This window comes from Archocentrus centrarchus, chromosome 14 (genome assembly GCF_007364275.1).
Source record: "Archocentrus centrarchus isolate MPI-CPG fArcCen1 chromosome 14, fArcCen1, whole genome shotgun sequence".
In the NCBI taxonomy this organism is placed as follows: Eukaryota; Metazoa; Chordata; class Actinopteri; order Cichliformes; family Cichlidae; genus Archocentrus; species Archocentrus centrarchus.
In genome coordinates, this window is record NC_044359.1 from 20,440,872 (window position 1) to 20,456,828 (window position 15,957).

At 38.7% G+C, this 15,957-nt stretch overlaps 1 protein-coding gene across 5 annotated transcripts in view; it reads right to left on the reverse strand.

The window, feature by feature from the left end:
* The window catches only part of sptbn2 (spectrin, beta, non-erythrocytic 2), a 55,805-nt gene that overhangs the window by 28,973 nt on the left and 10,875 nt on the right, over positions 1-15,957 (reverse strand). For 3 of the 5 annotated variants that reach the window (XM_030746831.1, XM_030746829.1, XM_030746832.1), the window contains exon 2: positions 11,175-11,362. In XM_030746831.1, coding sequence (XP_030602691.1) covers positions 11,175-11,331 — 157 coding nt within the window. In that variant the 5' untranslated portion in view covers positions 11,332-11,362. Of the gene's footprint in view, positions 1-5,270; positions 5,886-11,174; positions 11,363-15,957 lie in introns of those variants that run through there. The other 2 variants (XM_030746830.1, XM_030746833.1) reach the window with 2 other exon arrangements.

A 15,957-nucleotide genomic window follows, 5' to 3' on the forward strand; every position in this document is an offset into this window, starting at 1 on the left:
CGCATGTTTTAGTTTTATGCTTGAGAACTACACAGTTAATATGCTGTATATTTAAGTTATTCTGGATGAATGTGTAGCATGGTAACTTCTCAGAACCCCACGGTGGTTAGCACTGTTGCCGCACCTTCTATGTAAAGTTCGCATGTTCACCCTGTGCCTGTGTGGGTTCTCACCAGGTACTCTGGCTTCCTTCCACAGTCCAAAGGCAGGTTTGCTGATGTTAGGTTAATTAGTGATTCTAAGCTGCCTGGAAGTGTCAGTGTGAGAGTGAATGGTTGTCGGCGTTTTAGCCTCATGATAGACTGGTGACCTGCCCAGGATATACCCCGCCTCTAGCCCAAAAATGCATGAGATAGTCTCTAGCCCCATCACAACCCAGAACTGGAAGCAGTTAAGAAAAATAAATAGATGGATGGTCAGATAACTTTGCATTGAATCTTATATATAAAAGACATTTCACATTCTTTGTTGAAATAGTGATAACATATCATAAGACCAAAACAGTGTTGAGTGTAAATATGGCCATAAGACTGTACGTCACAACACACCAAAGTGCACAAAATAAGGTTGCTCAAAAGAATTAGTCAGGGAGAGCAACAACAACGACAGTCATAGCAGGGCAGAGCACAGATCACTTGGAACTAATCTGGAAGCGCCATGAAGCTCAGAAATCTACAGGGCTTGAACTGTTGGCTATCTGAAATTACATAGTACAACCAAGGCACTCATTTAAGAGATACTATGATGTACTTGGAGAGAAAAAACTCCCACAAACAAAAGGAGCTTGTAAGCTTTGTGGTTAGTGGTTAACATCCTGCACTGAAACAAGTGGGTGGTATCAATAAACAGTGACTATGGTGTGGGGTGCCATGAGCAATGCAATCATTTTGGTAAAGTTGTAGGAGATGTTGGTATTTGTAAATATTTTTTTCAGCAACAAGGGGGAAATAACACATGACATACACGCTACCTACAGCCACCAAGCTAAAAATGAACTCCACGTGACACAAATCTTGCTCTCTCTCTCGCTCTCCCCCCCCCCCCCCCCCCCCCCACGCTAATCACACACTAATAATTTTCCACCACGGGTCAAATGTGCTTCCACACAAGTCATCGCTTTACCGCTTTTACAAATTCTGTGTTGTTTACATTTTTAACTCATTGTTAAAATATCTACTACAACTCTGAAGTCAACATTCACCACAGCTGTAAACCACAGTCTTAGGAAGTCAACAATTTAAAGTATAAGCAGTTAATTATCTACACGGTGTTATACTAAATGTACCTGTCACTGTTTGTGTTTATTCTGCCATTTTTTAAATTCTGTTTGTTTCTTTGTATTTTCTTTTCTTTCTTTGTAATGTGTGAAATGGAAATGTTTTGTCTGTGCAAAACAAAGTGAAACACAGATGCACATGCTTTGACATCTTTCTCCCCATAAAAGCGGAACTTCCCTTCCTTTACTTATGACTTTGAAAGTAGGGTTGTGGTAAAACCGCTGCCTTGCCACATATGGCATGAGTTATTCTTGCACTTTTAGCAGCTTGAGTTTGCAACTTTAGAAGCTTGCCCAACTTTAACGGGTTTGTTATTACAACTGACAGGGAGGGTAAAACAGAGAGACCTCCTGGCCTTTTTACCTTTCTAATGGAAGTGATACTGTCCTTCAATCACATTTCTTTGTGGCATTTGCAGCTGTAGGTGATAACAGGGGAAGATGGGGGGGAAATGTAGACTGGCCAAGGTCATCTTGGAGGATAGAGTTCGATCCTAGACTGTGTAGATACGGAACTGCCACCCTGCCTCATCTTGATATTTCTCTGCACTGAGATTGCTTCCAATGATGCCAAGTCTGATCGTCAGCAGCTGGGGTACCAGAAGCTCAAAACAATAGTCAATAGCAGAGTTAATAGCAGAATAAGCTGTTTGGTATTGGGAGAGAAGATTTGGCAAGTTTTTCATGGTTGCAACCCACATACTCAACTCTGCTGCTCAACCCACAAATGCATTTTCCTTACAAATTTAAGGGGAAATAAACAGGTTCTCCAACAGTATAAGATTTATTGCAAAGAAGCATTTTTACAACAAAGAAATAATCAACCAAACACAAATTTCCTTACTTTTTGTGTTAACTTTAGAAAGAAGTACCTCATAGCAGTAACATCTAGACACAAATGGGCTGTAAAATGTAAATAGGACATTATTTGTCTTGCTGTTGTCTAAAGATGTCTTTCTGCATTGTACAACCAAAGAAAGTCACTGTGCATGTCTGTACCTATGCTGAACCCTCACCTTCAGTGATATGACTCTTTGTTACAGCTGGAGGCAACTAGAGACAGAGCTTTCAGTGAAAGTTTTAGAAATATCAAGTTACAACTTTCAATTCACAGTGCTGCTAAACTTGAAACTTAAGCAAAATTCAATACTGATCTCTTCAAGTAGGAATCAATTTTTTAAGAATGCAAAACAGCAGAAAGACACCCCCCCCCCAAAAACAAAAAATACCCTCACCCAAAAAACAGCAGCCTTGGCCACATCATTATAGAACTAAATTAGCAGAGGAACCACGTGTTAGTTTTGTGTTTATTAATGGACTGTCAGCCTAAGAAGTCTGTCAGTTCAGTGCAAAGCAGCCTATGCTGCAGATTTTGTTTGAACACCTTGTCACTTTGTGTGTTTTAAGGCTTTAAAGGAAAGTCCTGTCTGTTTGAACAATGCCATGCTGCCAATGCCTGCTGAGTTACAGTCCAGCTAAAGTCCACAGCGGCTGACTTGTCACTAAGACAGTGACCTTTTGGACCAACACTCTGTCTAAAGGCCCTTTCACATATTTCCATTAACCTGAGAGCATCTGAACCCATTGGTTTCAGTTTGACTGGGCACCCTGGTCACTCCCGTAAAAGCAATCTTACTAGGTTGAACTTAATATTTATATATCACTTTCAACACAACACAAGTTTCAACAGCATGTAGCCATATTAACAGGAGCATGCAGTTCAAGAGGCAACCAAAAGATTACCACATATTTCTATCCAAAAGCATGCACACACCGTGACTGTTGTAACTATATCTGAATGAAGCCAGGCGCAACATTGACGTAAAAATGAAATTAATGCAAAAATGCTGTCACATCAAAAAGACTGATGAAGCAATGCCATTTATCACATCTGAAAGAAAAAAATTAAATAAAATTCTCACTGTATTTATTGAGGAATTAAGATACTGAATGAAACATTTATCTTAGCTCCTGCCTGAAGTAAAAGGCTGAACTTTGGTATAGAATTCCTCTAATGCGCTTTACACACAAAAGGCAACATAACGCTATGTAATATAACACATAATGTGAGCTGGGCAACACGGAAAAAACACAGTAAACCTCCCTCCAATCTGTAACAGAGACTTCTATGGAAATACTTTCTATGGCACAAACCATTAGGCCTGGGTTTTTCATTAAACCCGTCTCCTTTGACCACAGTAATCTAGATACTCATTTTAATGTTTACCCATTAGACATCATTTACCCAACAGTCAAAAAAATGCTAAATATGACTTCATGCTGGACTGGTACTGGGTCAGATAAAATATTTCTCATTTCTTAAAATTTCTGGGAAATAATTACAGCATACTGTACAACAGAGATGAACTATGTGGCTAAAAAGGCAAATTCAAGTTTGCACAAACTTAAAATTGCAAGTGAGGTGAAAAATATTTCAAATAACATTTACTATGCAAAACTATTTTGCTACTTCATCTTTACAGCAGACTTCATGATCCAACATGAGGGAGTGACACAAAGAATGAGCCGCAAGGACAGTCAAACTGGAAATACAAGTGGGTGTTGACAAAATGTTTGTGCATTTGGATATATGTGTGTATCATTTTATTTACAGCAAAATTTATCCAAACACACACACCTATGCACAGAGATGACTAGCAAGTAGGGGTAGATTATATTTATCTTATATTCATCCCTCCAACATAGGGTATTTATATATTTGTTACAGGAAACCTGTTGGCACTAGTTTGATGACTGATCTCTGAACCCAACTTCAACTAAGTTGCAGGCTGAAGGTGAAGAAACGTGTTGGAATGTACCCACAGTGAGGGTGCATGATCGGTTCAAGACAATGCAGTAACTTTTGTATATCCTTAAAGAAAGTGATATCTCATTTGGATCTTATCTCCAGTGAAAACCAGGGGTGTTGTGAGGGTGGAGATGTAAACACTGTTTTATTTACACATCACTTCACATAAAAGAAACTGTTTTTTTCTAACAGAAGGCATGTTTAAATCTACAATATCCAGAAATAATGTAAATATTGTTCAATATGAGGGGTGAAATACGGTTAGCGTACAACAAGAACGTCAAACCTAGAAAGTAGAGCTGCCCCTCAGGTAAACTTGAAGGCAGTTCTCCATCCCAAATCACAACCAGGAATAGTCTGAGGTTCAGGCACAAAAAAAAAAAAAAAAATGGCATGGCATTTTCACACACCACACACGTATGTACACATTCAACTACTGTAAATACTTTTTTAAATACAAATCTTTGCACAACAAAAACTGTATTCATGCAATCATGTTGACTGCCTATTTACCACAAGCCTTTACAGACGTTTGTTAAGAAAGTAATTGGACTTCTGGAGTTATAGGATTCTCTTAAAATTAATCTCTTAAATTTTAGCCCAAGATTTTTTTTTTCCCATGGCCTCTGATTTCTATGTGCTGGATCTCACAAACTTCGCAGGCTTTGGTAAGCAACAGAGCTGTGTATTGTAATAAGATAAGAAAGGACAGGTGGCCCAATGATCAGGTGCCAGGCTGCCTGCCTGCTTTAGATCTGAGCTGAGAACTGTACAGTATCTCATCCTCGTTTCTCGCCGCATGGAGCTCAGAAAGAGTTCGGAACTGAGAAGAATTTGTTCGACCTCCCACAGATAATTACCCAGAGGAAAAAAGTATTTTGGGGGCTTATTTACCACTCGAAGCACCTCAACCTACAGCTACTGCACGCCGAGTTGTCTGATTCTATTCAATATTTCCTGTTTCAACAAACAGGATATGTGTTCGCTGTTGACTCTAGAACAATTTTATCAACATTTTTAAACATAAGACTTTTATAAGCCACAAAAAAAAAAAAAAAAAAAATGTATATAACATATTCAAATATATCAGCTCAGTTAAAAAGTAAATATCAAAACGAAGCACAACATATAAACACGTTAATTAAAATGGAATTTCCCTTTCAACCAGATCTGTGTAACTCTTACCTTGCAGCTGTTTAAATCTTCCTTCCAGGATGTTAGAGTATTGCACCTGATTAACAAAAGCTGCTGGGGACAAGCAGGGATCTCTTTCCCTGTAGTTCCACTCCATGTTGTTTTCCTCCTCAGTCCCTCTTTGTGAACTATTCCTCTCAGATACAGAATGAATGGGAATTCTCCCACATAACACACCAGAAGCAAACTTTCTGGCTTAAAAAAAAAAGAAAAAAGTATCAAATCCTTCAAAGAGTTGTCCAGAAGATACTTTTAGTCTAAACACAATGCCTTGGTATATCCTCCTCCTTTAGATTCCCACAACACAAGCTGAAAAATGTTGCCGCCTTTTCTTCTCTTTATCTATCCTAAGGTCCACCTTGTCCAGTAACACAGTGTGAGGGCAATGGTGGAGGATTTTTTTTTTTTCCCCTCAAAGAATCATTTATAACAAAACTGAGGAGCAAAATGTGCTCTTGGTTCTTTCATTTCACCACCCGTGTGGCCTCTGTGCACAGTAAAAATCTTTGGTTACACTCCCTCGTGGTTCTAGAGAGAAAAAAAAAAAACCTGGGTATTCCTTCCAACCTCTGAACAGAACACAGGCGAGAGCAAGCTAACCGGCCATGGTCGTATAGCTGTGTAAACAAAGCCTGCTGTGCAGTCTGAAAATTGTTCCATTTGCATAAGGTGTGTTTGAGGGAGGAGCACATAGAAAGAACATGGTGGAAAGGAGGGAGGAGGGAGGAGGTGTGGAGACGGACTAAACCATTAAAGTCCTCTGGACTTGGTGTAGCCTGAGGTGGATTAGCTAACGCCACCTTAATTCCAGAGAGCACAGGGGTGTGGCTTGCTAGGAAGGTGTACCATGAAAGTCCTCATCATTTTACATGATGGTATGTTACTTTCTAAGACAACATTTAATCTCATAACCTTATGATAAGGCGTTAAGAAAGGAAGGAAGCTGCAGAGAAATTCTCAGAAAGGCAGCAAGCGTTTCCTGCCTGAACAAGATTTTAAAATTGTCAACTTGTGTGTGTGGCAGAGGTGGGGGTGGAAGTGAGTCATTACCTGTTAAAAGCTGTTATAGAACAGATTTTGTGTCTACTAGATTAGACCCAAGTACTGAAATGATTCCTGGCAGCCTTTTCAGAGAATCATAAAATTCATTTCATTAAAATCAAATTAGGCAAGTGTTTGCAAGCAGTGAAGAAAACAATGTTGTGATTTTAAAGTTGCTAAATACATACTATCATTTGTATTAATGAACAAATGCAAACAGTAAGTCGTTTTAGTCTTTGGCCTTTTAGCGCAGATAACTTTTCAGTTCCACTGTGGAACTGAAAATACTAAAGCAAAAAAGATTTTAATCTGTATAACACATACTCAGGTATGTGTATGTGTACGAGTATGCATTAAGAGTGATTCTAAATATATATTCTGAAAGGTGAGTAACACTGAATGGAAACTTTACCCTGAAAATTTTAACTGTAAGGCAAGGATACAGATTTAGTAAAGACCAGAGGAAAAAAATGATAATAACACAAAACCATAAACACAGTCAGGACAAAGGTCATATTCTTTCAGGCTTTTTGGTCTGGTCAGGGGACAATCATTATTTTCTGGTCTGTGTTTCTCCTGATGAGCTGGCAGCATCTGGATTGTTCTCATTAGAGGACCAAATGCCCCAGGATTTCTGTAACTGGGTGTTTATGGAGCGGGACTGGACTAATGAGATCCAAAAAGGACACACTTCCTTTTGAGGAACTGCAATCACATGCAGTGAGAAAAATAGCAAACTAAAGTAATGCCCACTTAAAACCCCACTGGACATATTTTAAACATTGCAACCGCATTAGACGCAGATAACAAGAGACACAGATAACATAATCACTTCCTCCCTGTACCAGCCATTAATCATTTGGAAATAGAAATAAATAAACATACAAAACAAGATTAGCAGTTCCTTTATAAATCTTGTGTAACATGAAAACAGTGAGAAATCTCTCAAAAGGAAATGTGGGAGAAATTCATGCATTGAGCAAACTAGAGGCAGTGACAATAAATGATGGCCTGGTGTGGTTAATTACCCTTACAAGAGAGAAAAGACAGAAGCTGCTAGGGGAGTAAACACTACCAACGGGGAAAAAGGAGACATCTACTGCTGAACATGTAAATTTTATCTGTCTCTTAGTGCAACCCCCTTCTGAACACTCAGGGGAGGAAGGAACCATACTTCAAACTCTGATCTGAAGGGGAATTCCCCTGAAGCAAGTAGGGTTAACTACTCATGAGAGTCTATGAGTGCTTACTGTGGCCAAATTTATACACAAAGATACAATCACAGGCCTGTGTTATTTCTCAGAACTGTCCCATTAAAAGGCCTACTTTGAATATAGCTCAGGTTTATGTCTTTGATAATTATGCAGATCTATTACAAAACAAAAACAGAAAGTAATTCAAATACATTTTAAAAGCCTTGTGTTCTAGCTGTGGATGCTTCCTCAAGTTAAAAACACCTAACTGTTTGAGTTTGAAGCAGGCCGTTGGTTTAGAAATATGCAAATCTGCACAGCTTGCCTTGCTACCCACACAGTACAGGAGAGCAGATAAGTGGCTATCTGTAAATGAAAATGACCTTAAAACAAGAGAGGCTGTCCACTGTGAAACGAGAGGTACGCACTCCTGTCACATGCAAAATAATTCACATTGGAAGATGTGAGAAAAAAGGCAATCATGTTACATAGAGACAGGCACAGAAATTTTCACTGAGAAACTGTGAGGAAGACATGTAAGGAAAAAAGCACCTTACTGACTGCACAAAGTCTTGACATTTGGGGATAAGTTATAAATGGTGGGCAGATGCTAAGCCTGGGGGGGGAATAGCTGCTAGGGCATGTCAAAGAATGTGCACATCAAGTCCACACTTGTTAAACTGAGATGGTATTGAAGACACTCACACAGGAGTGCACACATGCACACACATTTTCTACTCTGATCACACGCGCAAGCAGTATTACAACATGTTACAGCGTACTGCAACATAATACAACAAGAAGCACTCTGAGAGCACAAACCTCCACCAAGGCAGCTCGCTGTCTCGGCAGTATTTACCTTTAAGGGAACAGTACTGTATTTTATATATATTCACTTTGTTTACTTTAGGAGGTTTGGTGTGCAGTTAAAACCAGATGAGGGTAGCATGACAGATGTTTACTTTGATTACTCAAACATTATGTAGAAGTATGTAATGGATAATGGGTATTGATTTATAAATAACTGGACATGAATAACTTGAGATTATTATATAATATTATATTACAGTATATTTCTAACTATTTCTAACAGCTCATTCGCTTTCTCTTGATAATACTTTCTTTAAAGATAGAACACATTTGGGGTGTTTTGGGTCAATTTGAAAGAAAGTGAAATGTAAAAGTGAGATCAGAGGTCAAATGTGACATGATGTGATGTAATAATGATGTAATATATAATGTGATATTTAGATTTTCCATATACCAGTATCATTTTCCTAAATGTCGCCAATACAAACAAAGGCAGCAGCATTTTAAGCATAGTTTTAAAGATAAAAGCCATTTTATGAATATTTGACCTTATTTGACCTTGAAGGAGAGGTCAGAGGTCAAATGTGACATATTTTAAAATCTTTATATGGTACTTTGTGTATGCTGACTAAACACACCAGACTTGTAAGAATCATGGTTTCTAAGTTATAAGGCTTTTTGTCAATTTTCAACCAATAGATCGTGAAGTTGACCATGAAGACCTTGGTGGATGTAAATCATATTTTACTGAATTGTTAACATGACCCCACTCCACACCCCTACAAAGTCCTACCAGAATTCATTCAAACTTTTTTGAGCTCTCGTGTATACAGACAGAATGACACGCTAGCACACAAACACTGCCAAAAAATAACCTCTTTGATGGAAGTAATTACATGACAGGACATCCACAATGTCTGTTAATGAAGTGCAACTTTTATATACTCAGCATACTGGCAGTTCCTAAAGGAAATGAGCTGGGCTGCATTTGTCAGTAAAATGAGGTGTATCTTTGAGAAATACGTTGACTGCAACGGTGCTCAAAGATCATCATAGCATGTGGTTTTGTGTGTGTGTGTGTGTGTGTGTGTGTGTGTGTGAGAGACTGCCTGTTGCTCCCCTCTGCTGGGTTCTTTATGATACTACATCTTGGTTTTGACTATTAACAATAGAGGATTTCATCTACAGAATGTGAAACCAGGCCTTCAATAGGGTAGTTAAATAAAACACACACAAACACACACATACAGCAGATGTGATAAAACAGCCAATTATGTGATGAGGAATTTCACCTGGGTCACCTTATTAGGAGCCTCTAACAAAGGCAGACTGGCATGTATTTGCACAGCTTTCAAGGATGTCAAGGGTAGGCTAGTTAGTTATTGAATAAAACTGTCATCAAAATAATATTAGCCCTTTTAAAAAGGGCAGTTTCATCATTCATTTCAGTAAGATCACTGATCAGGCACAACATGAGTTCAGATGCACTGGCACAGTACAATTTACACAGAAAAAGATGAAGCTAGCCAAATTTCTCCTTGCATAACAGACTTCAGCTTCCTGATTGTGTCCTCCTTTTGGAAGTATTTCTGTCTTGCCCTATAAAGAGAGAACTGAGCCTATTGGGACAAAAAAAAAAATGAAACCTGTTCCCCAGCCTACAGAGATTTTGCACAATAGTGTTAGTATCAGGATTTATCTCAACTTGGTGCTTATGAAAACACATACTTTAAAACACAAAAAATAGATGATATTTCTGATAACACAACATATAGGTTTCACTGTCATAGATGTTCTACTGAAGTGGAATGAATAACATTCACACTGTTAGAACTATTTTATTTAAAATTTGCATTTGTCATTGCTTCTAGCTGTAATACTCATCATGGTACACGTTTTCTTTCCTCGGTGGACATAATCTACCAACTACCTCACCAAAAAAATGAGTGGAATAAAAAAAACCTATCAAGCTTCCAAGACCTGTGCTGTCAAAATCTGTCATGTCAGAACATTGTGAGGGCAAAAAGGAAGTGCTGAAAATATCCTGGAGAAAAAAAAATTGCCCAACTATTATGAGTGGATTTAAACTGCCTAACTAATTCTTAGCTTAAGAGAGCTCGGTATGTGTGCAAACACTACACAGTACACACATACGTTAATTTCAACGTGAAAGTAACGTATGTGTGTTACTTTCACATATAACGTGTGTGTGTGTGTGTGTGTGTGTGTGTGTGTGTGTGTGTGTGTGTGTGTGTGTGTGTGTGTGTGTGTGTGTGTGTGTGTAGGTAAAATTTTAAGGATTTTCCAAAATGGAATCAAAATTACGTTTTCTGAAAATATGCAACAGCATCTTCTTTAAATAAAGACTTTGACCTCACGGCATATGGTAGCATTTTAAGCAGTATGCTCTGCTATTTGAGACCAAACTTCATCAGTGAATTGTATCTTTTGTTAGCATTTGAGAGTCTACTTTTGAAGTCTTTTGATTGTACGTTTTAAATCATCACATCATTTACACTCCACTCTTCAGCTCCACACAATGTAATGGATCTAACAGTGCAATTTTTAAGACAATCCACTCCTACACAACAACCTTACCAGCTCAAGAATTTAATCAAAATCTCTCATGGGCAATATTTGTCTTTGGATAACGGATATGTACAGGTGTACCTAATAAATTGCACTTACAACTTTAGTGTTACAGTAACTGGCCTCCAAATGGACACATGAGCCATGACACTCTTGTTGTCAACTGTGAGAAAATGTTTTAAACAGAAACAAATACTTGTATGTGCCTGCACGTTGACATAAGGCAAGAATGTGCACTGATGAGGCGTGATGTGTAACATACCTGCGAGGGCCTTAATACGCGACCGTTCGAAGAGTCGTGCTGAACTGTTCTCATTGTCCCAGTCAGTCTCTGCTGCCAGGTCCCAGCGATTATTGATGTCATTGTACTGCTGCTGGATCTCCAAGCTGTCGAAGTCTGTCGGCGAAATTGTGCTCATCGTGTCCAGGCTGGAGGAAAACACATTCAACCTACAGTTCAGACACAGAAACACAACGAGAGTCAGTGCGTGCACAGCAGTTTCACATAGCGAGAAGCTTCACAACACTAACCCTTGAAATGTTTGCAAGATAAAATTTGGAATATTAAGTTTCAGAAACAAATGGTCCGCTTCTATTTCAGCAAGAAAAAAAAAAAAGACTATGCACGTCACCCACACACTGAGCACACAAAGCCTGCCAGCTGCACTCCAGTTTTATATGCTCAAATGTAAGTCATATGCAAATGTAAGCTTGGACAGTGCAACTGCCAGTGTTTAAGAGACAGAAACTTTGAGATAAGTTTAGCAACTGTCACAAAGTCGTTATGTTAATTAAAAATGAGTGTTCCTGTAACGCCAATAATGGCAATGTATGCTGAGTCACAACAACAACAATCTACATTAATTGGAGTTTGACTTTTGGTTGAGCAAAACATGAGTATACATAACTATATCAGCACACACAAAATGACTACACAAACAACCCAGCAAGCAAAACCGTCGCGCACACACACACACAAACACACACACACAGCAGTATTAACATACTTACACACAATGTCCTACTCCATTAAACCAGGATTTAACTGACAAAAAAGAAGAAATAAAAGGAGGAAAAAAAGGGGGAAAAGGACTCTCTTCATTTAGCTACCATCTCTGTTAAATAACAGAATACTAAAGGAAAGTCTGTCCATTAGCAGGTGTGGAGTCTCAGAACTGAAAGACATTTTGTCAACATTTCACAACATAATTATGAGATGTGTGTGGTATGTGTGCGTTCTCGTGCAAGTGCTGGTAGATTATATCACACAAACAGTAAGGGGCCTCACCAAAACATTGCTCTACATCTATGCAGCTCACCTAGGGGTCAAAAAACTCCCAGAATAAATCAGTCACCTCTGTCCTTGAATCACTGCTAAGCATGCAATATCCTCCAATCCTGCTATTTGCACGAATTCAGCATCCAGTTATAAAAGCAAGGCTTCCTAATATGGCAACAATCAATACTTCAAACAGAATGAGGGCAATCCCACCCTCTTTCTCCAGCTGGCTGGCTCTCAGAGTTTGAGCCAGAAGCAAAAGCATCTTGTCTTTTCCATTCTATCAAATGCTGAGTGTGTGACAATTATTCTGCACAACTGCAGTACAAAAGCTGGGCAGTCATAACAATTCACACTCATGCACTAAGGTGACAATTGTATATGTAAAGATTTTACTATACATACAGCACTAACCAGACACAGCTTGTCTTTAGTATTATGCAAAAAATACACACAATGGGGGACCGACATCAAGATTAAACCCCCTGCAAGAGAGACCCATTAACTAACTGAGGTCATTTGCTTAAGAGCATTGAACAGATTAATAGACGAGGTTGAGTAGTCAGTTTGCTAATACATGTGAGTTTAGCTTTTGTTGTGTCTACCAGCTGTGGCCAAGTTCATCAGTGAATCATTAGATGAGGAGCAGTGATGAAATAAAGGACAAATTTTTAAACAAAACAAGTAATAAACAAGTAATAAGTGGGTCATTATAGTAAGTAAGTAATTATAGGTTAACTCTTGTGCGATCTTAGCATTCTGTTTACTCCCCTTGTCCTACGGGTCAAAAATTACCCGCCCTACCAAAGCCCCAAAATAAAGCAGCCTAATTGAATTTTGAATCCAAAATCTATTTTGCCTGATGAAACAACCTGTTATTTATCAATTCAACTCAATTCAATTAATTTTTTTATCATGTATTTTTTGTTGCGCAATACAAAAACACAATCACCAGTGAACAGTATTACACTTCTTTCTGTTTTACCACAAACCAACTGTCATAACAGTTTTGTTTTACACAGTAAAGGTTTATTATTGCTATTATATAAATGTGAAGTTATTACTTTGGAATTAATTATATTGATTACTCTGATGGCTGTCAGTTTGTCTGTCACGCCTTGCTGGTCTTGACTCACAGCTTTCAAATCTCAGCATTCTTGAGAAAGTGTGAAAGATTTTCAGCAACATTGTGGCATGAAAAATTGCCCTTCCACTCTCTGCATCCCAGTGACTACATGTAGCCTCGCCACAGGACCTACATACACCTGCTAATATCAAAAGCCCAATGTAACCATGCAGGTCAATCTCATCCATATTTTCCAGTTTTCTCCATATTTCTGGAAACCCTCCAAATTTGTATTCTCCGGAATGATTTTTTTTGATGTCTGGTGTGATGAACAGGAGAAAGGTGGATGAAATGTCCTGGACACGGGCAGCCGAATACCTTGTTGGCCCTGGAGTCATCCTTATGATATTTGATGCTGCTCTTCTCCCCTGGTTGCTGTCTGAATCAGATGAGGAAGGACCATGCAATTTTGCAGTTCTTTGACAAAAATGTCTTCATGACAGCTTGAGGGATTTCTTCTTCTTCTTCTTCATCCAAAGATGCATCATCCTCTGGGTTACATTCCTCCCCATCTTCCTCTTCAGATACATCATCCTCTTGTTCCTCCTGAGCTCCTGAAAATATCTCATCCAGGACCTGTTGGGTAGTCTACTCATGGCTTCAGCAAGGAACCAACTAGGGGTACTTTGATTCAGAGTAGCTTTATATCCTCTATACTGAATTTGATTTTATAATGTCTGATATTGTTTTTTGTTTTGTTTGGGAGCTTGTGTGATGTGAGGGGTTAGCTGCAGATCAAGACTGCAGGTGCAGGTCAAATGCAAGTTCCAGTTTCTTTGGTGTGTGTGTGTGTGTGTGTCCATCTACTCTATCCGGTCTTTAAGTCCGACGTCATTTCCAGGTCCAGATGCCCATAAATGGACAGCAATAGCAGCCCAGTGACTGTTCACTATTACATTCGGATTGGTCAAAACAACGAGGGACACAGCTTTGCTGAGTATTGAACACAGGAGAGTTTGGACCCGGAAATGGAATTCTACATCATCACTTAAAGACTGGATTCCCTTGGTGTAAGGTAGCAGTTTGGCTGGCTAATGTGCACAGGCCTGTGTGTGGCCTTTGAACTTTTTTCTGGTATTTAAATGTTTTTATAATTCACGGGTCACCCTAGTGGTGTACAGCCCACATGGAAACAAACAAAAACAAAGTATCACTTTTTCTAATGATGGGGTCCCTTAAGGAAAAGTCATAAAATTTCAAGTTGGATAAAGATAGTTTAAGGTATTTTTCTACAACTAAACGTGGTAATGGGTCACTTTTGACCCGCAAGACAACACAAGGGTTAAGCTTGACTGAGGACTGTCATGCTTAGCTGAACCCTGTTCTTTGGTTCAATGTTTAATTCATTCATTAAGGGATGCAACTACCCTTCCCAAATTTAGAAATATTGTCCATCAGGCCTGGCAATTTTACTTTGGTCCGATACTACAGTAAGCGTACTGAAGAGAAAATTTACAGGTAATAAACAGGGTGGTAATCTAGGGGAGCATAAATGGGCCACATAACGTATGTGTGCACTAATTAGGACATTTATTCATTTTCTGATTCCCCAGGTGTGACTGAAAAACCTGATAGCAGCCAATGGCATAGATTTATCTGGTTAAATGTAAAGCTGCCAATAATATATCTAGGAGAACTATTCTTGGACTTGTCATGTTTTGCCAAGTTGATGTATCCTCTAAATCAAACTGGAAATCAATAACAGACAGCCACCAGATGGGCCCAATCTGACTGTACACAAGAAATATAGAGCCAGATTGCATCTATATATATTCCTTCCACCATTAAGTCTAGAAGACACATAACAGGCAGGCAATATTATCCCAGAGCAAAGTATAACAAAGGGAGAAAGAAGTGGTCCACATTTTAAAAGCCTACTTTCAACTCAAAAAGGAATCTCAAACAGCATTTTGCAGAACTTAACTCTTAGATCTTAACATTTCAAGGAGTGAGCATTCATTCAGTAAATATATGTGGTTGCAGGGAAGCAAGCACCCTACTGTGTGACACAGCCAAATTCTCTCTTGTATTTTCTTCACAGTTGTTTTGTTTTTGTTTTTTTGTTTTTTATTTCTACCCGTTTTGGTTTTGTTGTTGTTGTTGTTGGTGGTGGTGGTGGTGGGGTGTTTGTTTTGTTTCTACCAGTTTTTAGTATATCCTAAGCATAAAAGCAGAGAGCAGATTTAATCTGTGTTGCGGTTTTAGGAATTTTCCATTGTGTCAAGCCAAATGTACAATGTACAACTGAAAAGTCAAACAAGTCACACACTTCCTAGTTATATTAAATAAAAACAAAACAAAACCAAACAAATGCCTAGCAAATCCTATTAGTGGTTCTTTAGGAAACTGGATGGGAATATAAACTAAATGCGTGGATTAGAGAAGAAGGAAGAACAACGCCTCCAAACTGCTCTTTGACTCGTCACCTCTCTGGCACCCTAGGACTTAGCTTGTCCCTTCAACTCACTGTATGCATAAATAGTTAGGTATATCATGTGTGACTGACAGCGATTTACTAGTCTTCAGCTCAAGGCTGGAGATATATTAAAATATTAGAAGTACTACGACATAGTGAATCCACAAACATCAAAGGACAGCTCTCATCCTTATCAAATCATGCACTCTTCTTCAACCTGGCAT